This window comes from Artemia franciscana, chromosome 10, assembly GCF_032884065.1.
Source record: "Artemia franciscana chromosome 10, ASM3288406v1, whole genome shotgun sequence".
Taxonomy (NCBI): Eukaryota; Metazoa; Arthropoda; class Branchiopoda; order Anostraca; family Artemiidae; genus Artemia; species Artemia franciscana.
Window position 1 is genome coordinate 16,233,430 of NC_088872.1, and position 26,826 is coordinate 16,260,255.

At 34.5% G+C, this 26,826-nt stretch overlaps 1 protein-coding gene across 1 annotated transcript in view; it reads left to right on the forward strand.

Moving 5' to 3' along the window:
• Nucleotides 1-26,826, forward strand: part of LOC136031841 (protocadherin Fat 4-like) — a 162,746-nt gene that overhangs the window by 664 nt on the left and 135,256 nt on the right. The window contains exons 2-6 of the mRNA XM_065711677.1: nucleotides 1,278-1,445; nucleotides 4,978-5,192; nucleotides 11,858-12,082; nucleotides 15,745-15,861; nucleotides 17,274-17,352. Of these exons, the coding sequence (XP_065567749.1) occupies nucleotides 1,278-1,445; nucleotides 4,978-5,192; nucleotides 11,858-12,082; nucleotides 15,745-15,861; nucleotides 17,274-17,352 (804 nt within the window). The remainder of the gene's footprint in view (nucleotides 1-1,277; nucleotides 1,446-4,977; nucleotides 5,193-11,857; nucleotides 12,083-15,744; nucleotides 15,862-17,273; nucleotides 17,353-26,826) is intronic.

Here is a 26,826-nt window from a genome sequence, read left to right on the forward strand (position 1 = left end):
TATCGTCTCTCGTTTTCTCAACAACCAAAAAGGACACTCAAAACCAGGTAATCAGTAAAGGCAATTTATAAACGCAATTAGGTATTACATCCATAGAAAATCTGCTTTTCATCTCTGATGTAATTTTTTTTGTAATTTGATTGGTAATGTAGATTGCATACACGGATATTTTCAACTTTGTGTAATGAAAGTGTCGTATTTTTTTTAAAATTCAATTACTTGATATTTATCGAAATTAGACTATTTCAAGCTGCAATTATATTTCTGCTGTTAGGTCAAATAAAGACTCGCAAAATGGACAACCAGCACATGATACACAAAATGATAGTGAAAAGTAAGAAGGTTGGTGAATGTGTGGTAGCCATAATTGATTTACCAAATTTGGTACAATGGCATGCGCTTGTCATTATGCATATAGGTAAGAAATTCATTCATAGGGTTTTACAGATAAAACTAAATGAAAAGAAGACATAGGAATGATGGTTTCAACCAAAATAGAAACCCTAACTTGGGATGGAATGGAGAGATAAATGAAGCAAAAAGCCATTCCACTCAATAATCAACAAATAGAAGCTAGGGCGGTACATTAAAAGCATTACAAGCCTTTTTGGAATTTTAAGCTTCAAGAACCTGTTAAATCGTCTATACTGATAGAAGAAACAATTGAGGGTAAAGCCTTTACCAAATCTAATCTTAACCTTCTTGATGAGAGTGACGGATTCAGTTTTTTGTTAAGGCGTACTCAATACTGAGGCAGAAAAAGTTTAAGAAAAGCTGTGAAAAATCTAATGGAATGGTTTTTGGGAATAAGTAAAAAAAGAAAGTTTTTTTTAGGGATCATGAGTTGTATTTACAACAGACGGCAGCAATGAAGACAGAAGTTTGAAACTACATGGAATTTTCAAGCATGGAACTTGTTATCTTTAATAATTAAGTGCTTTCAGTTCGATTTTTTTTCAACCACCTTTCATTTTTAAGGTTCTTAGGTGCTTGAGCATTTGGGCGACTCGTCTTTGAAGGTTTTAAATCAATTCAAATATTAGCCTGTACAAATTTTAAAAACTTCTGCAAATGTGTGGCTGTTCAACTCTAGCTGCATAACGAAAAACTCTCTTTAGCCATTATCTCTCTTTAGTTTAAATATCATTTAAACTAAGCAAAAAAAATGATGTGCAATTTGTGTCCTTTAATTGAAGTTTTTGTCACACAAGGGTATTTAAAACAGTAATTCACTTCTTCTAGTTTGATCTATACCAACGGGATTTTTCATCTTGCAGGTTATTGTCAATGCACATTTCCAGACCTTTGGCTTGAGGTAGCAGATACTAACCCCATCTCTGATTTAAATCTTACCTTTCGAGAGGGTAACAAAGCAGCCGTAGTTTCATTCCAGGAAAATAACGAAGCTGGAGTTATCCTGACCTTGTATTATGCTGGAGACAGAGGTAAATTGAATCATATTAATTTATGACAAATAATATTACAGAGCTATGGTTCAAACTTTATTTGACTAGATCAAAAAAGTTTCCTACGAGACAGCACCCTTACGATAAATTGAGTTGAGATAATTCATTACAAAAGAAACTTAAAGGGCTAGGGTTCAAATTTTAACTGATCATGTCAAAAAGTAGCAAACAAGCCATTATCCTCTGCAAACCAGTGCCTACGGAAAAGTGCCCCTCCCCCGCCCTTTGAATCGTCTCTGTCCCCGGTAATTTTAAGCTCCCCTTTCATTTTATGTAGCATTTGAAGGCTATGATATGATATCATAATCAAATGTTATAAATTATTTAACAATAATTTCATAATTTTGGCTGATTGTTTATAGATCTAACATAAATTCGTGACTAAAATTATCACGGAGTAAAACAGCTTCAATACCAAAATTTTTAATAAGGCTTTGAAACAGATTCAACGAGGGGAAAATCTAAGGGAAGACATGAATAAATAAAATTCCGTTGGCTAGAGTCTAGCCAAAACAAAAACGACTTGACTTACTTGACTTGAGTCCCATGCGTCTTCGAAGGTTATTTTGGGGCCTTTTCATTCACTATGTTAATGATGTGGTGCCTGTGTGAGCATCTATCTTCATTCAGGCGTAGAAGTTGCGGCTAGTTGAGGATAGAGTAGTTGTCTTTCCATATTATCGGGGGCCGACCTCTCGGACGAGAACCATGTACACGGCTATGGAAGACTATTTTCGGAAGACGGGAGTTTTCCGTACACTGGATGTGGCCTAGCCACCTAATTTGTTGCAGTTTTATTTTGCAAAGTATGGTGTGTTTGATCTTGAGGCTTTCAAATAGCCATAAATTAGAGATCTTGTCCAGGAACGTAATGCCCGCAATATGGCGAAGTTACTTTATTTTGAATACGGCTAGACGACGTTGGTCATCTGTTTTGAGGGTCCATGATACGCCTGCGTAAATGGTAATGGGGATAATTAGTGTGTTGAAGAGTCTTGTCTCCAGCAGTGTCGACAAATTCTTATTCATCAAGACCTTAAAAGTAGAGCTGACAAGTTCGAATGATTTGTTATTGGACATTTTTATGCTACCAAGTTAGGTGAAACCTTCCACTCATTCTATGGTATCACCATTGAGCTGGAGTGTTAGGATTTCTTGGTTTTCCGGCTTTCCGAGCATCGTTCAGCTGGACATAGCCAAATTTACCATTCAAGTCCTCGTTGTCAAATGGGTCGTCACTGACAATGGTGTTAAAGTCCCCGATGACAAAGGCTATGTCTTTTTTGGCACCAAGTCGACTAAACATTGAAATTGGAGACATAAGTTTTCCTATTCTTCATAATCTCTGCTAAAGTCAGGTGCATATGATTGGATGATTGTGCGATTCGCTGGTGAACCTTTCAGACGAATCAAGATCAGACGGTTTTCCTGCGATTAGTGATCTTCTAGCATTATTGAAAAGTAGGAAGCCAGCTCCCTACCGGTGTTTCCAATCACTGCGTCCTGACAGTATAGGAGTACCGTCATCAATTTTTTCGTTGCCGGTGACTGGGAGGTGGGTTTCAGATAGGCTGACTAGTCCCAATTTTAACGGTTTACCTCCTTCAGGAGGAACCCCTTTTTTCCTTGTTTTGAAAGCGTTCTAATATTGAGGGTACCAATTGATAAAGTCGATTTAGGTGATACAATGGCCTACAAGGGTGGAGTTGTCAAAGTTGCCCCGGAGACGACTCATCTGAATGCGTGGCCATTCTCGGTTTCCCTGGACGCGGTAGTACTAGTTCTCACATTCATATGATAACTCATAATCATCATAAAAGTGATAAAAGGGGTTGATTGGCTGACGTAAGGACAGCGTTAAGCCCCTCCTCTCTGTCCCTAGCAGGGGCCAACTAAATATCCCACGCATAATACACCCTTATGGCATCCTGCATCACCGACAATTTACCCTTTGCTGGGGGATTGGATTGTGACTGGCAGGACGTGTCAACACGCTGGTGGGCCCTGCCCAGTGCACATCAAAGGGAATCTCCTCCTCTTCCGCCTGCATTTATGTCCCCCAGCTAAGGGTGCTCCAGTTATACTTCAAAACTCCTAGAAGCTAGGCCCCCCTTGGTCTGCACCTCTCATCTCCATGGAGATATCCTACATATCTGTAAGACGTTCCCCTATCCTCCACCTGGGGATGCGCTGAAAGGCCGGTGGGAGGCCTCTACTGAGAAGGTAATTCAGTAGGTACTCAGTAGGTAAGCAATAATGATAAGCAATAAAATTCTATGTCAAGAATTTGAATTAGTCCATAAAACTTTTATGGTCCTTCATTTATAAATACTGTTTCATAGTTTGCGTTTTTCAAACGCACGACTGTACATAAACCATTATATGTACATTTATATATATATATATATATATATATATATATATATATATATATATATATATATATATATATATATATATATATATATATATATATATATATATATATATATATATATATATGTGTCCCTGTGTCCCAGTCGTCATTTATAGTCGACTATATATATATATATATATATATATATATATATATATATATATATATATATATATATATATATATATATATATATATATATATATATATATATATATATATATATATATATATATATATATATATATATATATATATATATATATATATATATATATATATATATATATATTATATATATATATATATATATATATATATATATATATATATATATATATATATATATATATATATATATATATATATATATATATATATATATATATATATATAAAATATATATATATATATATATACCGGCTGAAAGGCCGGTGGGAGGCCCCTACTGAGAAGGTAATTCAGTAGGTACTCAGTAGGTAAGCAATAATGATAAGCAATAAAATTCTATGTCAAGAATTTGAATTAGTCCATAAAACTTTTATGGTCCTTCATTTATAAATACTGTTTCATAGTTTGCGTTTTTCAAACGCACGACTGTACATAAACCATTATATGTACATTTATATATATATATATATATATATATATATATATATATATATATATATATATATATATATGTGACCCTGTGTCCCAGTCGTCATTTATAGTCGACTATATATATATATATATATATATATATATATATATATATATATATATATATATATATATATATATATATATATATATATATATATATATATATATATATATATATATATATATATATATATATATATATATATATATATATATATATATATATATATATATATATATATATATATATATATATATATATATGTATTTTATATATAAATATATATATATATATATATATATATATATATATATATATATATATATATATATATATATATATATATATATATATATATATATATATATATATATATATATATATATATATATATATATATATATATATATATATATATATATATATATGTTTGTTTAATTTTCTTATAGGCCCCGGTTTCAGCGTGACTTCCATGCAGGCTGGGAGTTGTTCGGGAGGAATATGTGCTATTTCAGTGCCAATGTTAGACTTCGAGATAAACCAGACACCATTAGTCATCGCAATCTGTGAATTTGAATCAGTAACAGTTACAGTAGATCTTCAGGATGTAAACGACAATGAACCATTCTTCACATCTTCACCTTCAAGGATGAATTACCCAGAAGCAAGTATTTAAAAAACGAACAAAAACGGACGCCTTTTTGCACAAAGACAATATTTTAATCATAATTTTTGAGTAGGGATTTCTAGGTCAAATAATTATAGTGAACCGTTGCTAGAAAATTGCAGAAAATGAATTTTATAATTTAGATAAAGTTTGTTAAAGTCAGTGTGAAAAGCACTTTATATTCTATTACAGTTGCCCTTGCTCTTGAGAAGTTATTTTTATAGCTAAACTTCTATTTTGTGGTGATCTATATTTATACTTGTATATATTTCTTCTAGTGATGGGAGTCGGAAGTTAAATCCTTAATTATTTTAACCCTTTCAGACCTGAACCAAGAAGGAGTTGCGTAAAAATTCTGAAAATAGCAGAGAGTGATCCTGGAGGTTCAACTAGAACAGGTTTATTTTTTTTAAATTTTTATTTCATTCCATATCCAAAATGTGAATGGTTACCATATGGTCACGTCAGGTATATACAGATACTATTTTAGGTGAAAATTTGTGAAACAGTTGCGATCTGAGTTCAAACACAGTCGAACTTTGCACTTCGAACACATGATTCGACTGGTTCCACCCCTAACGCACTTCTCATAGCGACACCTTCCCTTTTCAGTCGTATCCGGAAAATGCGAGGTCTGGTCAAACCTCACTGATTCCGAAGGCATCCCGTCTCGCGAGGTAGTCGTATTGCGCTTGGTCACTGATAAGGATGGTCTTCCAACTCGAGGACTTTGAGATACGCCAGTAAGAACCAACCCACGAGCAATGTCCATTTTGAAGTACAGCAGAGACATGTGCTGAACATTGATCTGCTTACACTGTCGGCGGTGTATCAGCCAGGTGTTGTTCACAGCCATGTCAAAGAAGTAGTACACAATCCTCATATACCATTTCTTAGAGCGAATGTCAGTCCTGTAAAGCTCCAGGAACATGTCAGCAAGATCTACGCCCCCCATTGATTTGTTGTAGTCACGGACGATTCGGGGGCGATCAACTTCGACGTATTTCCGCGTTGTGCCATCCCATCTCTGACACTTATCAGTTGGGGTGACTGCACAGTATGAAGAAGCCAAATGGACTGGTTTGTTGTCATACCATTTTACTACCGATACTTCTGAATGTCTTTCAAACCGCAAGTCCACTGACCCTCGTCCTTTCTTCTTCATGTTGGCGTCGGTATCTAGAACAGCGCCCCTTATTCTGTTGCTGCGTATCGTACCACATGACTCGATGCCATATTCAACCTGGAGCTTGTGAATGAGATCGATGCCAATATAGAAGTTATCAAAGAACAACTTAAAGTTCATGAACCTTGGCAGATTTTCTACAAGCCGAAGGACAACATCAGTACCTTGGCCAAGTTCAGAAATTTCAACAGCTCCTTTTCCTGTATATATCTCTATGTCATACACTATTCCGCTGATGCCGGCTCTCGTGAAAACCTTTACACCCCACGAGTGGGGCTTGTCCTTCAAGTACTGTCGAAATCCAATTGTTCCTTTGAATGGGATCATCTGTTCGTCAATACTTTGGATCTCTTCAGGGTCTATTTTTTTCAGATTCTCCCTGAATGCGTCGTATAGTCTTCTGATCTTGAACAGTTTATCATGACCAACCTCCCCTTTCGGTATCATTAAGGTGTCATCGCAAATGTGGAAAAAAGACCTCAAGCTGATGAACCTATCTCTGCTCATAGTATCAGCCACCGGGGAATATCGTATTCCATTCTCCCAGTACATTCTAATAGCCGGAAGTTTGAGAATGCTCATAAGCATTTGAACTCCAAGAAATCTCCGCAGCTCTTCAAGGGAAAGTTTCAGAGCAAGATTCTTCTTTCTCATGGCATTCAGATTCGTTTGGTCCACAATGTTTGAAAGAATGTCTTCTGTGATAAGCATTCGGAAGAGATCAAGGGGCGTTTGTACCTCGTCATAGTGTGGCATAGAACCCTTTCATGTAATATTTCGAGGTTCGGGCTCCGTTTTTGTCCACTTGTATTGCTTTGCCTCCTTCGTTACCTTCTTTTTTGCTACTGGTTTTGCCGTGACCTGAGGAGCATCAGTTGGAGTTACTAGACCGGCCACTGCTTGGGAAGGAGCATTTTTTTTAGCTCTTGTAAGGACAAAGGGTTCAGCAGGTGCAGTAACTGTTGCTGACTGTATTGCAGAAGAAACTGACACTGGTGCTGATGATGTGCTTGAAGAACTGTTTGACACTGTTGTATCATTCAAGCCCAGGAGAGGCAAATTGAATTGATCCGTGTCATCGCCATTGTCTAACTCGAACCTGCCAAGCATTGCTAAAGGGATGTCAAGCATTGCTAAAGGGATGTCGTCTGTGTGGTTGATATCCTCTTCATCTCTTCCGTCTTCATTGCCATAACAGTTGAGAGAACGTAAAGGCTGAAATTCTTGATCTAGATTGTCTGGTGCCCAGTTTGGGTCGTCGTCGTCGGAAGAGATATCGAGATCTGAATCACAATCAGGTATGAATAAAAGCCTTGCTGCTTATTCTGCAGTCATTTTCTTGGTAACTCTTCTACTTCTTTCCTTGATCGGTCTCTCTTCCAAGGGCTTGGGACCATGACCTCTCATGGAGTCAGAGCTCGTGCTTGGATCAGCTGAAAAGAAATTCAAGGGAAGTGCATCACTTAATAATAACAATAATAATAGTATATTGCAATAAAATAGGCCATTGGCCTCAACACTTGCCTGAGGCATCCCACAAAATAGCTTTTTTACCCTTGTTTCAGTAAAAAGGAGGAACAGAAAGAAAATGTGCCTATTCCCGATCATAAAAAGGACTTGCTGCCTCGTTTGTTGTACAAATCTGCCTAGGTATGGTTTGGCACTGAATGCCTGACGTGACTATTTGGTAGCCGATCGTTAGCAACCTTGTTTGCGGCTAAACTACAGCTCAGAATTAGACTAGTGATATCTCATTCGAAAGAACGCATTCTTAGCTACAAAATAAGATCATAATCAGGCTCTGAACTTACCAGAAACGTCCAGGTCATCGAGGTCGAAATCTGCACCTTTCCTCTTTTTCGACATTTTATGTTTTGTCTAAACTTGGACGCTCGCTCGACCGCTCGGGTAAAGCCTTGAGGGACAATAAATTCAAACGCGACAGAGTCAAGCAAGCGCTATCTAGTGGAAAAGAAATCACGGTTGTGACTTTGTCGAGTCGAGAGAAAAAAAAATAGGAGGCGAGCGGTATCCGTATGGTGACCACAGGCATGAAAGGGTTAATATTTATTTAATGCGTGTGAATCACTTCTCTTAGATGTTTTGAAGACATGGGGATCTAAAACACATTTTTAGGTCTAGAGACACCCCCTCCCTTCCCGTCAGAGAATTCATTGACCAGTACCCTAATAAATAATGTGTATGTCTGACACTCTATGACATTTGGTTCTATTAGATAAAGGCACTAGAATAATGGTTGATTTCTTAGGGTGAATTTTTGCTCAGGGATGAATGATATAATGCAGGCCAGTATTGGTTCTGAGGCTGGAAGGCTATATAGAAACCCTTTCAGAGGTTCAGAGAATTTTTACTTGATAAACTGTTGGCCCTTCTCGGGCCGAAACTGCTGTTTTACGGGTGAAAAATGCAAAATTGTGTCAACATCCAATGACGTGAGGTTTTTTGTTACTTAAAAAGTGGACTTGCAACGGAGCGGACTCTGCTACGGAGGTGATATTAGTAAATTAAATATCTTATATAATCGCTAGGGGCTCATTAGAAATAAATAGTCTTCTGGGCTTTTTAACTCAAGAAAGAAATCATGCCACAACAAAGGACCATTTTCTTCAAAAGAACAACCATTTTGGCCATATAGAGCAAAAATACCAGAGTTTCAAAATTTTAAGACAGTAAATTGAGTGAAAATTATTTAAATCTGTATATATAATCTGAAACTCCCCTAAGTCTTCCCCCCAGATATCTCATGCATCTCATATAGTTTTCCGATTATTTTTCCTTTTATTCTCGCTACCATCAATACTCCTCAACTCTCACTCTGGATATATCAGGTATTTACCACCACCCTTCCCCTCCAATGAGTAAAGACAATTGGTGAAATTTGAAAAACGTCTTGCTTTTCACATATTTTCAATTTTCGTACTTCTATTGTAAATGAGAACAGACCACCTGTGAATTTCGAAAAACTTCTTGCTTTTCACATACTCTCGATTCTTGTATTTATTTTACTATAAAAAACGATTGTACATTTGACTCTTAGGGGGAGGAGAATAAGATGGTATAGGTCCATAAGCAGATGACTAAGAAACAAGTAAGTCGGCTCATTTACCGACTGATGTTATAGTATAAAATAAATGTAACAAACAGATTCGCCTTAAAGATTATTGAACAGCCTATTAATTATGATAAGTACAAGAGCAAGCCATTAATAATTCTATGCTGTGATTCAGTAAACTCGTTTTTTGAAACTAAATTACAAAATGAAGAATATCATCCGTAATTTCTAACAGTAAAAAAGTATAAGCTACTTTGAAGACTGATTAAAGTGCTATTGCATTACAGTTTTCATTGAAAAATAAATTTTTGACTTTCAAAATTGTTTCTTAGATCAGTTTATTGACTACTGAAATGACTGGTTAAAGGATGGGAAAAGGACGATACGAAGAAAAGAGTCCCCCACCTAATAATAGAAATTGAAAAGAGATTGACATTGATTAATTATGTTTAGATTTTTCTCAAAAGTCTTAACGAAAAATAGGAATTATAACAAGCAGAAGAGTTACGTAATGAGATTTGATCATTTGGGCTAAGACATTTTTTCAAAAGCTTAAACTAAAACGGAAAAGATAAAAAGAGAAAGAAGTTGTGGTAACCTAATCTAATTAATTAGGCTCCGACTTGTCTCAAAAGTCTAAAGGAGAAACTGGAACAATAAAAAGCAGCAATATTTTGTAACGTTATCTAATTAATCAGCTACAGGTTTTTCTCAAAAGTCTAAAAGAAAATAAGGAATCGTAAAAAGTAGAAAATTTTTGGTATTTTCGTTTATTTAATTAGGATTCGACTTTTCTCAAAAGCCTAAGGAAAAAATTATAATTATAAAAAGGAGCAATAATTTGGTAAGGCATTTTAATTAGTTGGCCTTAGACTTTTACTAAATAAAAGTGGAAGGAATTCAAAAAGTGTCAATTAAGGACATAGCATAAAAGTCTTAAAAATGGGTAAGACGGATTAAAAATAAGTAAACAGGTTAAAGTTTTGACAAAATTAAACGACACATTAGATTTTTTTAAGTTAGGCTAATTTACATTTGGTGCGCCTGTATAATGTAAGTTAGCCTAATGTAAACCGAATCTTAGAGAAAAAATTAGAAAAACTAAATACTCCAGGATATTTACACCATATATTCTATTTTTATTATGTAATATAGGTGAAAATCTCCAAAATCCGTTCTTTTCTTTATTATTTTCATTTTTCATACTTTTTCCTTGGGCTACTTAATCCTATATGTTAGGGAGATTTATAACTGTCCACAGGGTAATAGTCTATGAGGGGGAAATATTTTGTAGGGAATTATAGAGGGAGAATTGTCCGGGGGAACTATCTGCGGTAGAAATTTTGCAAAGGGATTGAACAGTTTTAATCCGTTATATTATTGTAGTTTCTATTTCGTTTGAATTTTCGTGTCGGTGTATAATTTCATGTGGCAAAGATTGATTTTATAAAATGAGGAACAAAACCTGATTATGGGAATTGATGAAAAATTATATCTTCTCTATATTATTTATATTGACATACGAACCTGCTTAGACATTTTATCCAAGTTCAAAGAATCAATCCTAAGCTTCCCTGGTAAAAAAAATAAGTTCTAAGGGTCCACTTTTTATTTATCTGAACCATGATAAAGGCCTAGGGTCTATGGATGGATGATTTCAGATTTGTTTTCACCCGGAAATAATTTTCTTTGTCCATGTCCGCTTCAACTTATGACATCTCAAGTTTCAGCCGGCTTAGTTACACAGTTTCTGCAGGCTTAGCCAGCAGAAACTTTAAATGGGGGGAAGGGGATTTTCAAGAATTTTTTGAAAAAATGATGGGAAATTAAAAGTTTAAAAAAAGCTTTCTCCACATAAATTAAGGAGCAACAACAAAACTGAACACGAACAGAAATTATTATGTATATGAAAGAGACTGTCCCCTCCTCAATGCTCCGATCCTTACATTACAGTTTGACTTATAATTCTTTAAGAATTACTTTTGAAACATATGGTCGTTTAATAAGAACGAGAAGCTTTTTAAAGAAGTAAAAAATTTAGCATTAAAAGGGCAATAACGATGAGGAGGCATCCCCTCCTCATATACGGAACGATTTCTCTTAATTTTCAGCTTTGAAAAAAAGCTTGATTTTTTTTTAAATTTAATAATGAAAAAGAATAAGTTCAAAGGTTCTCCTCTTTGTTTATCTGATCCATGATAAATACCTGAGGTTTCAGGCTAGGCAATTTTAAATTGTTTATTCACCCTGAAATAAATTTATGTGTCCATGGTTACTCCTACTTGTGCCATCTCACGTTTCAGCAAGGTTAGTTACAAATGAAAATATAAGGACAGCGAAAAGGATTTTTGCAAGCATGTAAAGGGCCTAATTATTTGAATTTCATTCCATTTTATGTTTTAGAATGAAGAAGGAATTATAGAACGTCAGATATGTGGCTCGGATTTGGATAAAGCAGATGTGCCCAAATTAATATGTTCAGTACTAATAAATGAGATTCAAAGTCAAAACTTTCAAATGGTTCCTGGACAAAATAGTAATGGTAACGAGAAGTGCTTTAAAATTGAAGTTTTTAAAGCATTAGACTTTGAGGAGCAGACAACATATCTATTGGAGATTGTTCTGTCCGTAAGTGGCTTTTTTATGATTAAATTAAATCAGCAGAGATACTTATTGCAGAGTAGCAAAAAAAAGACAAAATGCTGCCTGATGAACCATAAAAGGAAAAAAAACATAGAAGACAAGTAGGTCCAGTATTTAAGAAAAACTAAGAAGTGCAGAGACTAACTACTGATAGATACGAACTTCCACCTGGAAATTTTCTATGGGGGATTTTCTACTGGGATAATAATCTTTTGGTTGGAGAGTTTCTGGGAGTCTCCCAGTTTTAAGTTTTAAGTTTGATCCTTACTTTCAGTTGAAAAAAAAACTTGTTTTTTAGTCAATCTGAGAGAAAGAAAGAGATACAGAAAATAACTGCTGTTAGAAAGCAATTGACGAAGTTAACGATCTTGCTTGTATCTCAGGCACACACATGGGAGTGCAAAGCCCCCCCCCTCTGGGAATTTCTCAATTTTACCGATCGTTCTCATAATCCAATGTATTTTTCCGCTTTTTCAAAGTTGTCACCCCCATTAATAACTCTTGTGCACGTCTTTACATTGCCTAACTGTGTTTTCAATAAAACTAAGTTCTTTCGATATATTGGACTTGGCTGAAAGAATTAGCCCTTTGTCAAAGATACCAGGAACTATCATTGGATTTTTAACTGTTTAAAGTCTCATTAAAATATGGTATTCGATACATCTTCTCATCTTGAGAGGGGTATCAAGGTAGAAAGTCAACTACTGCCTATCCTTGATGTATCTTAATTTGTATTTTCTGTGCACCAGGAGGAAGAGGAAGAAAGTCTGAAAAAATCCTCCATAAAACAAAGACAGATTTATAAGTCTCTTAACAGTCTTTCAGAGACTATGAAATCAATAACTGAATAACTTGAAATCGATAACAATGAATGGTATTGTAATTCTCTAAGAAATTCAAGCAACCTCAGTTTCGAGCAAGTAGTTTTTTTTTTAACTCTACATATATGTCACAAGTCAGTTTACTTGAGCTGGTTTTGTAGATATATCTTAAGTAATAGGCGAAACAATAATTTTTGTTCGCGTATAAGTTCTAGTTTCGCCTTTTACTTCCGTAACAAAAACCTTGGTATAGATAGAGAGATAGATTTATTCACACGAAATGTCCAGTTGGGCCATGGTGACATACACAAAACAAGTGAAAAAAAATACAGCAACAAACATAGACTGAAAAGACATTAAACTAATTATTTAAGAAAACATCACGATACCTCATACCTACCCGAACGAACATTCCAATATTATTTATAGTTAAGTAACACCTACTTCTCAAAATTTCCGAAATCTAATCTCTCCCCCAACCTCCCTACCAAATATTTCCAAGCGCAAATCCCTGAACTCCCTACAATCCCCTAAAAAATGTTGCAAAGACTCATCCATCTCTCCACACATAGGGCAACTGTAAGGACCATCCCTCAATCTATTTCTCCCTAAATATTTCCTACGTTCTCCAAGAGGCATAAAATTTCCCCTTACATACATTACCCATTTCAAATCATCCGGAGCCAATCCCATTTTTAGGTAAATTTCTTCGCCCCAGTTCTCCTTGACCTCCGCATATATCCCAAGGGACGGCGAGGTGGCCTTCTCAGCTTGCCAAACCTGAACTTCCTGAGATTCTAGCCTAGTAGTAACTAACCTATATACAGTACCTACCACATCTCCTATCCCCTTTCCCTCATTCCCGCAATTACCAAGCCCTGCGCGGTCTAATATATTCTTCACCTGATTTGGCCACGAATCCTTCCTCCTATCTTGAAGCATCATTAAAAATGCTTGTTTAACTAGCCTATTATCTTCTATAGATGATACCCTTTCCCAATATTTAACCATACTAATTAACCTACTCTGTCTCATACACTTTATTCCTATATCCCCTCTTAGTACTAACCCATTAAACTTATTATCAAGGCCTAACATACGCTTGAAAAACCTCAACTGCATTCTCTCTAAATTCAACCCCTTATTAAACCAACTTTTATATATAAATCATCTTTCGCTTTTTTTAGATATGCAAAATAAACTTCACTAAAAGATATTTGTGAAACTTGGGTGATGAGACTAAAGAGAAAAACATGATTTTTTCAATGGCATTGAATGTAGGTTTTACACCAAACATTGCTTAGACTTTTGCAAAAGATATGTAAATAAAAGTCTGAGAAGTTTGTCATTATCGCAGTCTTTAGGAATTTGTAAATAGGAATTCAATTTTTTTTGTTAATAATGAAAATAAATAATCGCCATTTTATTCTCTGGGTAGTCTGTTGGCCAAGACGTGTTTTTTAGTCTATCTTATTTAGGGAGGTGGTAGAGGAAGTATTCAACAGGGGGTATAGGAAACATCTGGTTAAAAATCTTTAATCATGATGATTACAATAATCCCCTCATTATGCTTTCCAGCCTTTCCACTTTAGAGATTGCACCATTAAGTGTCATTGGTAGCGTAGCTATTTACAAAGAAATTATGAAGACACATTTATAAGAAGAAGGAGCAGTTAATCAGGTCATTAAAAATCTCTCTGAGATCATGTGGTATTCTGCTAATCCTTAAAAAAAATAACCTATCAAACTGTACAGTGCTAAAAATCTGTAGCAAAAATAGTGTTTTTCACTCACGCTTAATCACCGTCTTACTTATCAAAATCCAACGGTAACACCCAGAGTCATGCGTTTTCAAACTTAGACTTTGCTTAGCCATGGTTGGCCATAGCATGGCTTAAAAGCCATGCTGATTTCCAATTTATAGTAACAGGCTACAGTGTAAAACTCCTTTTTCCTCAGTTCCAAGATATGGGACCATTGATCTATTGTTAAACTTTATTTTAGACAATTAAAAATTGATTGACCATCTTAAAATTCCCATTATATGGTATTTTGCCCCTCTTAAGGTGAAAATTCATATTTTCTGACGCAAAATGGCCAAAAAATCGCCAATTTGCCTGAATATAATTTCCTTTGCTATATGAAAAGTGCATTAGATATGGTGATATCCTTTCAAATGAGCTTTATCCCAATGCTCCAAGACGACTGGTACGGTAAGATTACCCCTGGGAAAAACGAGACCAATCAGTCGTTTCCGTGGAAAGAAAATACTATTCATAAGTCAAAAATAAATGCAATTGTTTTTGATTAGACAGTTTTGTTCAACGTGTTTTGAAACTTTGCCTACTATTTGCCGTGACTTACTCTTTACTAGGTTACAGTTAATGCAGGAAATATGATTTCTTAAGTGAAGGAATGGCTAACTGTTGCTATGCCATTGTAAAACCAAAAGAGGCTGTAACCGGTTTTTCTGATTATTCATAAAATTCATATGTGCCGTGACTTGAACTGCTCACACACAAAGCCTTTTTTGGAGACAGGAGCAGCAGAAAAAAAATAGAAAGGAAGTTAACCACGCTCTTCCCAAATATGGTTCCCTAATTCCCTAATATGGGAAAACTGCAAAAATAGCTAGTCATTTGTCTTTTTTTTAAAATGTAATCCTATGAAAAAGCAATTGGTTCAGATCAGTAAATCGTTAAACTTTTTAATTAGCTTTTCTTTATTGCGAGAGAGCTATTTCTATTGAACCGACACATGTTTTGACGAGGTAGTCGAACTTAATGTTCTTACATTCTATAAACATATCTTTTTCTTCTTTTACAGGATGGTTTGTTCAATGCTTCTACTTATGTTCCTTTAATTGTTGAAGACCGCCCAGATCAGCCCCCACAATGGAGTAGGTTTCCTTCTATAATTTCATTTCCAGAGGACACTCAAGTCGTAAGTTATATCATTAAAATACCATGATTCAATAATTAGAGCGAAATTGGTGGAGAAATACTAATCTTTCAGTTTTGTCTTGTTTTCTTCAGTCTTTCCATTCCTTATGTTGAGGTTACTTCAAAAGAATAGTTTTCTCTTTTGAACTGAGGATGGCTTAATGGAAATCTTTCCCTTATCTTTTCGTTTTACTCACTGGCTGAAAATCTCCCGTTGTCGGGTTTTATCTTTTTCTTAATTATGCTTGTTCAATCTTCATTTATTTTTTCTTCTTTTTTGACACGAAAAAAAAAAAAAAAAACACTTGGCAATTTAGTCAAACTTAAGACGAACAAAATTTATGATAAAAAGAGCGGTGTTTCCACCTCCTGAAAAGTCCCCTAAAGGCTAGAGTATCTTTTTACGCTTCGCTGAAAACACAAAATATTTTGAAAAGCGTCTTTTTCTATTGAACAGTGGTTGTAATTTTATATATATATATATATATATATATATATATATATATATATATATATATATATATATATATATATATATATATATATATATATATATGTATATATATATATATATATAACCAGAATAATTAGGTGAATAAAGCTGATTCGTGATATTTCCTAACTTTGTAGAATTCTGAAAATTAACGCTTCAATAAAAACTCAAAATCAACGCCAAAAAAAACTGTTCTTTTAAGAATAGAAAATTACTGTAGTATGCAAAAAAAAGATAGTCTATAATACTCTCAATAATATTTCACCGGTGATAATGCAGGCAAACATTAGCGTACAATTCAGCTTCCAAAAAGCACAAGCAAGCTCGGTTTTCAGTAAAGAGCTATTCCTTCAGAATTCTACATGTACAGAAAATTGTCATAAGTCTGGCTGTTTCAGCTAGTTTTAAAGCTAGCTAGCAGGTTGTATAACCTGCGAATCAATAACTTTTGCTCGTTCAAAGTTTCAACTTCGTTCTTTACTTCCATCAGTAAAATTTTGTTTTCTAAATTAATTTTTATTGTTTTTAGGTTTTTTAAATGTCCGCAAAAAACTCATTGTACGATTTTTGTCATATAAGGGGATGAAACTAAAGATGTCACCGTGAGTTTTCGTTAAACTAGGATGAAATTAGTAAGAACTATAATTTTTACTTCCTATGTCTCTTAAACTTTCCTACGAAAAAGTGCAAGCTTGTCACATAAAGAACCCAAGGGATATATCTTGATAGATATCTTTGAGAAGTTGTAGATAAAAATTATTTATACATTTGCATTTTGCATAGCTATTAGATTTGCAAACAATCTACAACTAGAACTTTCAACTTACTAAATAAAAGAGAAAAATTTCCCTTAACCGTTAAGTCAAAAACCTTACTTTCTCCTATGACCAAAAATTGTATTAAAAGTTGATGTGTTTCAGGGACATGTAATAGCTGTTTTTGTAGCGAGAGATGGAGACCTTGGAATCAATCAACCGATTCGTTATGAGCTCCGAGAAGGTAAATTTTACTCAATTTTCTATGAAGTTCCTTGTAAAGTTTGTTTGCTTCATCAACTGAACAAGTAAACAAACTGTGTTACCTCCTAAATCCTTTTTATGACGGAAACTATTTTAACGGTTCCTTAGACATTAAGCATCTGTTTATTAAATTTTAGGAACATTCCCATTTTGCATAAAGCAAGTAAAATGTTAGTCGACTATTATTTTTTTTTGTGTAACCAAATTTTATATTTAACACTTAAGAAAGACCGTGTAGACTTTAATGTGGAATGATATTTGAAAAATTGGACTTTATATAAGTGGATAAAAATTGAAGAATTTTTGAGGAATTGGAGAAAAATTGGATATCTTGAGCATACAAACTCTATATAAATTAAATAATATCAGACTACACCAAAACTTAAAATTGTTGTTGGGGAAAAGGGGGCAAATCATATTTCCTCTGACCCTCATAAAATAGTAAATAATATATTTTTTTCTCTTTCTGTTTGAGAGTATCAAACAGTTCGTGGTAACAAACTGTAGTAAGGAGCAACCCGGCTCAATAGTAAACAAAACTCCAGAAAATGGAATTTTGATAATATAATAATAGATATATCAAAAGAATTCGATTTGTATGCTGATTTTAAATGTTTAAGTTTCATCAAATTTAGTTTTACCCATCACAAGTTATGAGCCTGACAAAATTCTCCGTATTTTGGAAATTAGGAGGAAATACCAATTTAAGTCATAGAATCTTAAGGAAAATCACACCATCGCATTCAGCGTATCATAGACTCCTACTACAGAGGTTTCAAGCTCCTATCTACAAAAATGGGGAATTTTGTATTTTTTATCAAAAGACAGATCACGGGTGCGTGTTTATTTTATATTTTTTGGTCGTATCAAATACGATCAAAAAATAAATACAAATACGATCGATACGATCGTATCAATCGTATTTGATCGTATCGACCCAGTGATCCTATAATGTCGTGAGAGGTCTCATTCTAAGGGAAATTTAAATAGTGCCTTTTATTAGTGACCAAAAAATTGGAGGGCACCTAGGCCCCCTCCCACGCTCATTTGTTTCCAAAGTCAACGGATCAAAATTTTGAGATAGCCATTTTGTTCAGCAGAAAACCTAATAACTATGTCTTCTAGGAATGGCTTACTCCCTCACAGTCTCAAGGGGAGGGGCTACAAGTTACAAAGTTTGACCAGTGTTTACACATTGTAATGGTTATTGGGAAGTATACAAACGTTTTCAGGGTTTTTTTTTCTTTGTTGAGGAGGGGTTTAGAAGAGGGGGTTACGTGGAAGGATCTTTCCATGGAGGAATGTGTCACGGGAGAAGAAAATTTCCATGAAGGGGGTGCAGGATTTTCTAGCATTATTTAAAACAAAAAACAAAGAAAAAATAAATATGAAAACATTTTTCAATTGAAAGTAAGGAACAGCATTAAAACTTAAAACGACCAAAAATTTTTACGCATATGAGGGGTTCATCTCTTTTTAAGTGAACAAGTTTTTTAAGTGAAACAAAGGAGCAGCCTTAAAACTTAAAACGGACATAAATTACTCCGTATATGAAAGTGGCTCTTCCCTCCTCGACGCCCCCCTCTTTACGCTAAAGTTTTTTACTGTTTAAATTGAGAGAAAGAGTGAAACTTTAGCGAAAAGAGCGGGGCGTTGAGGAGGGAACAGCTGCTTTCATATATAGAGTAATTTCTGTATGTTTTAAGTTTTAATGACGCTATTTACAGTCAATTTAAAAAACTTGTTTTTTTTTTATCTAATCACCTAATAGGTTCTGCCTCTTGTGTTGTAATGCTCGGAAAAAAGAAAGCTCTTTTTTTTAAACTTCCAAATTTGCTCTCTTCTAGTAAAATGTATCTATAGCCTTACACATTTTTGAAAAAAAAATATTTTGAACACCAATCCATAGAAGTGATTATATTTAAATTCGTAACCACTGAGTTTCCAGAGAATCCTTCAATAAATTAAATAAAAAAACAAGTTTTTTGAAATGAAAAGTAAGGAGCGACATTAAAACTTAAAACGAACAGAAATTACTCCGTATATGAAAGGGGTTTTTCCTCCTCGACGCCCCGCTCCTTACGCTAAAATTTTTTATTGTTTTAAAAAGTAGAGTTGCGAGAAAGAATCAAACTTTAGCGCAAGGAGCGGGGCGTCGAGGAGGAAAAACCCCTTTCATATACAGAGTAATTTCTGTTCGTTTTAAGTTTTAATGTCCCTCCTTACTTTTCATTTCAAAAAACTTGTTTTTTTTATTTAATTTCTGAAAGTTTTTGAATTAATATGTGTCTGATTTTGGCTCTCCGTACATAAATTATTAAATAGAAATTTGCATATTAATTCTTTTTTTGCTAAATGGCTTTCTCTTAGTTTTGATCAGACGATTCTGAGAAATAAGGGGTGGGGAAGGAGGCCTAGTTGTCTTCCAATTTTTCGGTTACTTAAAAAGGCAACTAGATATTTTACTTTTTAACGAACGTTTTTATTAGTAAAAAAAAAAATACGCAACTTAAAAATTAACTTACGTAACAAACTTTTATATTCTTATATTTTTATTATAAATATGAGGGGGTTGGTCCCTTCGTTAATACCTCGCTCTTCACACTAAATCTTGTTTTGTCCCAATTCTTTAAGAATGACCCCTGAATCAGAAAGGCCGTAGAATAAATAGTTGAAATTACTTAAAAAATTTTTAGCATAAAGAGTGAAGTATTTATCTCCTCCTAAATACCTCGCTCTTTATGCTAAAGTAATTTAGAACCCCTTATATGCGTAATAATCTCTGTTCGTTTTCAGTTTTAATGCTTCTCGTTACTTTCAATTGAAAATTTTTTTTCATGTTTATATTTTCATTGTTTTTTTTTTATAATAATGTTAGAAAGTCCTGCGCCCTTTTCATTGAATTTCTCTTCCCCCATGAAATATTCCTCCAAGGAAAGATCCTCCCATATAGCCCCCTCCCCCGAACCCCACACCCAAACCAAAAAAATCCCCCTGATATCGTCGGTACACTTCCCAATAACCATTACTGTATGTAAACATTGGGCAAAGTTTGTAACTTGCAGCCCCTCCCCCAGAGACTGTGGGGGATAAGTCATCCCCAAAGACATAGTTATTATGATTTTAGACTATGTGGAACAAAATGGCTATCTCAAAATTTTGATCCGTTGACTTTGGTAAAAAAATGAGCGTGGGAGGGGGCCTAGGTGCCCTCCAATTTTTTTGGTCACTTAAAAAGGGCACTAGAACTTCTCATTTCCGTTAGAATGAGCCCTCTTGCAGTACTCTAGGACCACTTGGTCGATACGATGACCCCTGGGGAAAAAAAAAACAAATAAACACGCACCCGTGATTTGTCTTCTGGCAAAAAATACGAAATTCCACATTTTTGTAGATTGAAATTTGAAATGTGGACCTTGAAATTTTTTCTATAGGGTTCTCTGATACGCTGAATCTGATGGTGCGATTCGTTAAGATCCTATGACTTTTAGGGGGTGTTACCCTCTATTTTCTAAAATACTGCAAATTTTCTCAGGCTCGTAACTTTTGATGACAAAGACTAAATTTGATGAAACTTATATATTTAAAATCAGCATAAAAATCCAATTCTTTTGATATATCTTTTAGCATCGAAATTCCATTTTTTAGAGTTTCGTTTACTATTGAGCCGGGTCGCTCCTTACTACAGTTCGTTACCACGAACTGTTTGATATGCTTATTATTAACATGATACCATCAACCTCCAAAAAATCCTTCAATCAACCTTTCCAGAGAATCCTTCAATAAATATGCTTATTATTAACATGATACCATCAACCTCCAGAAAATCCTTCAATCAACCTTTCCAGAGAATCCTTCAATAAATATGCTTATTATTAACATGATACCATCAACCTCCAGAAAATCCTTCAATCAACCTTTCCAGAGAATCCTTCAATAAATATGCTTATTATTAACATGATACCATCAACCTCCAGAAAATCCTTCAATCAACCTTTCCAGAGAATCCTTCAATAAATATGCTTATTATTAACATGATACCATCAACCTCCAGAAAATCCTTCAATCAACCTTTCCAGAGAATCCTTCAATAAATATGCTTATTATTAACATGATACCATCAACCTCCAGAAAATCCTTCAATCAACCTTTCCAGAGAATCCTTCAATAAATATGCTTATTATTAACATGATACCATCAACCTCCAGAAAATCCTTCAATCAACCTTTCCAGAGAATCCTTCAATAAATATGCTTATTATTAACATGATACCATCAACCTATAGAAATCTTTTCAGTTCCTTACTTAATGTTTTGAAGTACACTAAAGTTTTTGGTTGATTTTCCAGGGGATGAACTTTTCAGGGGAAGTTTTGCACTGGATGAATTTTCCAGAATGTCTATACGAAATTTCTTTATATGTCTCACTTTCTCTTTACCAATTCAATTATACGCGTGGAGATGTTAAATGTCCTGTGTAAATTGTGCTAGGATTGAATTGTCCAGAGTATACTTCTATGGAGAATTTTCCGTGGAGGTGGAGCCAGATATCCTGGCTCCACCTTGGGTCCAAGATGGACAGGGTCCAAGATGCACAACAGTGTTTAATTACAAGTTTTGTTGTAAAATTAATTGATTGCGCTCACCCGTACCTTTTCTAATCTGTGCTACTATAGACTGTATTATTTTATTTTCTGTTTTTTATATTTAGTCAGACAGTTCGTGATAACAAACCGTGAGTAATCTTACTGCTTTCACTTGTCACTCCTTAGAAGGAGCGAATTGAGCTACTAGCAATAGAAACTCTAAAGAAAAGTTTTAATAAAAATATGTGTATCCAAAGATATGAGTTTTAATGGTGATGTTAAATGCTTGAAACGCGTTGAACTTAATGTTACCCATTAATAGCAACTTCCCTGAGAAAATACAAGCAAGGGAAAAACATACTCAAAAGGGTGAGTAATTATGATGAATATTGCACTTTGAATTTTATTGCATCAAAGAATTCTATTGCAAATGTTTCAAACTTCTGTCTAAGAAAATACAAGATGTTGTATTGTTCTCGAGACGGATGATCACGGAAACGATTCGATTTGATTTTCGTTTCTTTTTCTTTATTACGGGTGATCGTATTGAACCAAAGGTCCTAGATCCTCAGGAGAAGGCTCATTTGGATGGAAAAATAAACGTTCAAGTGCTGTTTTTAAGTTGCAACAGCTATTGTGTCGTAATAAAGTTGCTTGTCTGCAATATTCCAACAAATACAACAATTTTGTTCGTAAAAGGGATGGAAAAGCAATCGAGGGAAAATTCTGAGATAGTCAGTCGATTTCAAATTATCCAGAATTTACATATGAAGCATCCCAGTTTCAGAGGCATTAACGATACATAATGGCGCATTCGTCTTCTGAACCTGCTTTCTGAAGACCAGAACATGATTTGCACTTTACTGAAATGAAACAAAATTTAAAGCTTTTCCCTTTTTAAAATTTGATAAATCAAAACTTATGAATTTAAGGAATAAATATCAGTGCATGTATTTTAAACTGATAATCCATGTTCTATTGGATTTTTTTCAGTAAAGTGCAAATTATGCTTTGATCTTGAGACGCCTTAGGGGTTGTCAGCCCTACTCATGTTAATTTCTGCTTGTTTTTAGTTCGACTCGGTTATTTATTCTAATTTATGTTTGTCTTTGATTTCAATTACTTATTGATATTGGTTTGTGGCAGTTCTACGCTTGGAAGATTATTTGGCTTTACTTTTACTCATTCTTGGTTTAATGAAGCTCTTTACTTTTCTTTGAAAAACTTATTGTGTTTAATTTTCTTCAATTAATTTCTGTTCCTTTTTTTTATTGAGATAGTCTATTTCATGAAAAACTCAAATAATATTTATATTTTTTCGATTTTTCCTATAAAAATCCTTTCTTTGGCTTGCTATTTTTATGTTAGAGAAACTTTTTCAATAGTTTTTAACAAAATGTGAAAATCTTTAGAAAATCTTAACCCAAAGAGCATAAATTAACTGAGTTTTATCCCTTCTCAAGTTGACATTAAAAATAAAACTTAATGCCATTCCCAAATAATTATATCTATGTTCTTTGACAACCTGAATGTACTTATACTCTGTTGATTTATTTAAATTTTAAGAGCAGAAGTAGCCCTAATAGTATTAGCCTTAAAAGTTTTCACTTGATGCCTTCAGTTTTTCTTGGGATATTGCTGAGATGTCTTATTGACAACTAGCATACAAACAGTGTCTTTTAATTTACTTTTATAGCAATGTTTAGTCTTAAAGCATAATGAACAAATTGAATAACTGTGGGGGTTTGACATACTCAATATACCTCAAGATTTGGTTACTGGACCGTTGAACTATGCTGGTCTCAGAATTTTGATTAGATGTATATGAGAAATTAATGGGCTTGGGAGAAGTGCTGCTTGCCCTTCAATTATATTTGACTCTTAAAAAGGGCACTGGAGCTTTCATTTTTCAATCCAGCACCTTTACTTTCCTTTAACATCCCCGTCAACACACGCTTAAAATTTTAACTTAAAACCATCAACTGCTCCTGAAGGACTACTGTTACGTTCACTTGACAACATGTATGGGCTTGTCGCATTTCGATTTGGTTCAATACACTCTCAATATTCTCCAAATCTTTCACATTTGTACCCTTATCTTTAGTAACAGTAGAAGTAGTCCCAGTGGTAATAGTAGTAGTATAAGTAGCTTTAGCTTTAGTAGCAGTAGTAGTAGTAGTAATAATAATAGTAGCAGCAGTAGTAGCAATAGTTGTGGTAGTAATAATAATAGCAGCAGCAGTAGTAGTAATAGTAGTAGTAGTAGTAGTAGTAGTAGTAGTAGTAGTAGTAGTCGTAGTAGTAGTAGTAGTAGTAGTAGTAGTAGTAGCATAAATAGAAGCAGCAGCATTAAGATACAAATACTGTCTTTTGGCTTGTTCAACATCCCCCACAACAAGCCCTGTAAGTTTCAACTTCACGCACCAAACTGTTCCTAGGGTATACTGATACGCCCTTTTGGTAACCTGCTTACAGAATGTGGTTGTGATTCAGTTCACCTTCCCCTCTCAAGGTTCTCTAAAAGTTTCACCTTCGTAGTCTTAGGCACAGTTATAATAGCAGTCAAAGTAGTATTATTAGTGTTATTAGGACTAGTATTAGCACTAAAAGCCATAGAACTAGAACTAGTACCAGCAGTAGTATTAGTATATTGCCTTTTGATCAGTTGAACATTCTTCTCATTCATTTCTGGATGTTTCAACTTAATACAATTAGCCCTTTCTATAACATCTCCGATATGTCCTTTTGACAACCTGTATACTCGTATACTTTTTGGAGTTTTCATCTTGATGCTCCTAGCTTTACAAGTAGATAAAATAGAAGTAGTATAGTGGAGTTTTAGTAGCAGTAGTGGTAGCAGTAGTAGCAATAGCAGTGGCAGCAAACGTAGCAGCGGTGGTAATATTAGCAGTGGCTTGCACATATTGCCGTTTGTTCAACTGGTCTTCCCCTTTAAGCATTCGCTGAAGGTTTCCACTTAATACCCAAACCCATTTTCAAGAAATACCCTTTTGTCAATTTACATGCCCATAGTATCTTTTAATTTATTTAAAATTTTCCTTCATTATTCTCTCCAATTTTCATCTTCATAGATTTTGGAGTAGGAAAAGTAGTTCTGAGTTCTGAGTTCTTTATTTAACAATAAAATCCATAAACAAAATACTGCTTCAAGACAATCTCCCCCATAAGGCTCCATGGCCGGGAAAGAACAGGGGAGAAAAAAGCACCAACAACAAAAAATATAAACAAAATTCAAAAAACAAAATTGAGTCTCCCACCTTAATAATATCCAAAAAATGACAAGCTAGGCAGGAGGTAGCATATGATTTCACCAACTCAATTAAATATCCAACTCAATCCAGAGACAAAAACTCCAAGGGAAACCGGAATAAAAAATAAAGAGACAAAAAAACAACAAACAAACAAAATTATTTACTAGCTAGAAAATCTCTAACATAATTTTGAACATACCAAACGAGTGGCAGCTTCGTACGAACTCTGGGAGTGTGTTCCAGATCCTGTTGCAAGCTGTCAGAGAGTTGAAGTCAGACCTCACTGACGGTGTGTGAAGAACCAGTAAATTTTTGGAAGTGCGGAGATGATAAGTCGATTGATCAGAAGCAAAAGATATATTATTACATATGACAGCAGGAAGATGGCCGTGCAACTGTAAAAAAATGAAAGAAGAACAAGAAAGAAAATAGAGAGATTTCAAATCAAGCAAGGGTTTAAGTGAAAATCGGTTAGTTTCCTGAATAAGAGTCCTCGCTTCATCATAAAGTTTTGAAAGTGGCTTCAGAGACGAGGGAAAAGTTGGTATCCAAATAGCAGAACAATATGAAACGTTAGACTGAACTAGGCTGCAGAACAAGAGTCTAAGAATCGACCCTGGAAATATATATTTGAGCTTTCTAAGGATTCCGAGACTCCTGGAGACTTTCATTTTAATCAGGTCAATATGATGCTTGAACGAAAGATTTTGTCCAGCAAGATACCTAGGAATCAAACTTAACGATCCTTAGGTCTACTTAGAGAACCTCTTGATACTTTTATTTCATTTAAATCAGGGCAAGCCTTTGAGACTCTGGAAAAAATGAGAAAACATGACCTTTCGACATTTAAGGCAAGGTAATGTACATTAAACCCCTGGATAACTTTCATAAAGGGCTATCATCCTTGAACGAAGATCAGACTCAGTTCTACCAGTTGTGCCAAGAGTACTGTCATCAGCAAAAGCAATAAGTGTATCCGGTTAGGTCTAACTCTTGTCACAGCTAGTGACGGATACTGGTTGACAAAGACGACAGCAAATGGTAGGTTTTAAATTTTTAACCGCATTAATAAGGTCATTGACGTAGATTAAAAAGAGTATCGGCCCAATGACAGATCCTTGTGGAATGCCAAACTCTATTCCAGAAGGATTAGGAAAGTCCGGATGAACCGAGATGACTCGACTAGATAAATACGATGAATAACCATGAATAAGCATTCCCTCTTATACAAATATGGGACATTTTCAAAAGAAGAATCTTGTGTGTCAATGTGTCAAACGCTTTTTGAACATCAAGAAAAAGAGCAGCAGGTATCAAACCAGAGTCAAGACCTGAATTTAAATAATTCAAGAGAGTTGCACATGCATGCTCAGTTGAGTGTTTTGCCCTAAAATCAAACTGATCATCATGAAAAAAGTGTTTAGAATTAATAAAATCAAGAAGTCGAGAAAGCAAAGCTTTTTCAAAAATTTTACTAAACACTGATAAAAGAGATATGGGACGATAATTTGCAGGATCATTCCTTGATCCACCTTTAAAAAGGATGATAACACGAGCACGCTTTAGAGCACTTGGGAAAACACCATTTTCAAAAGAA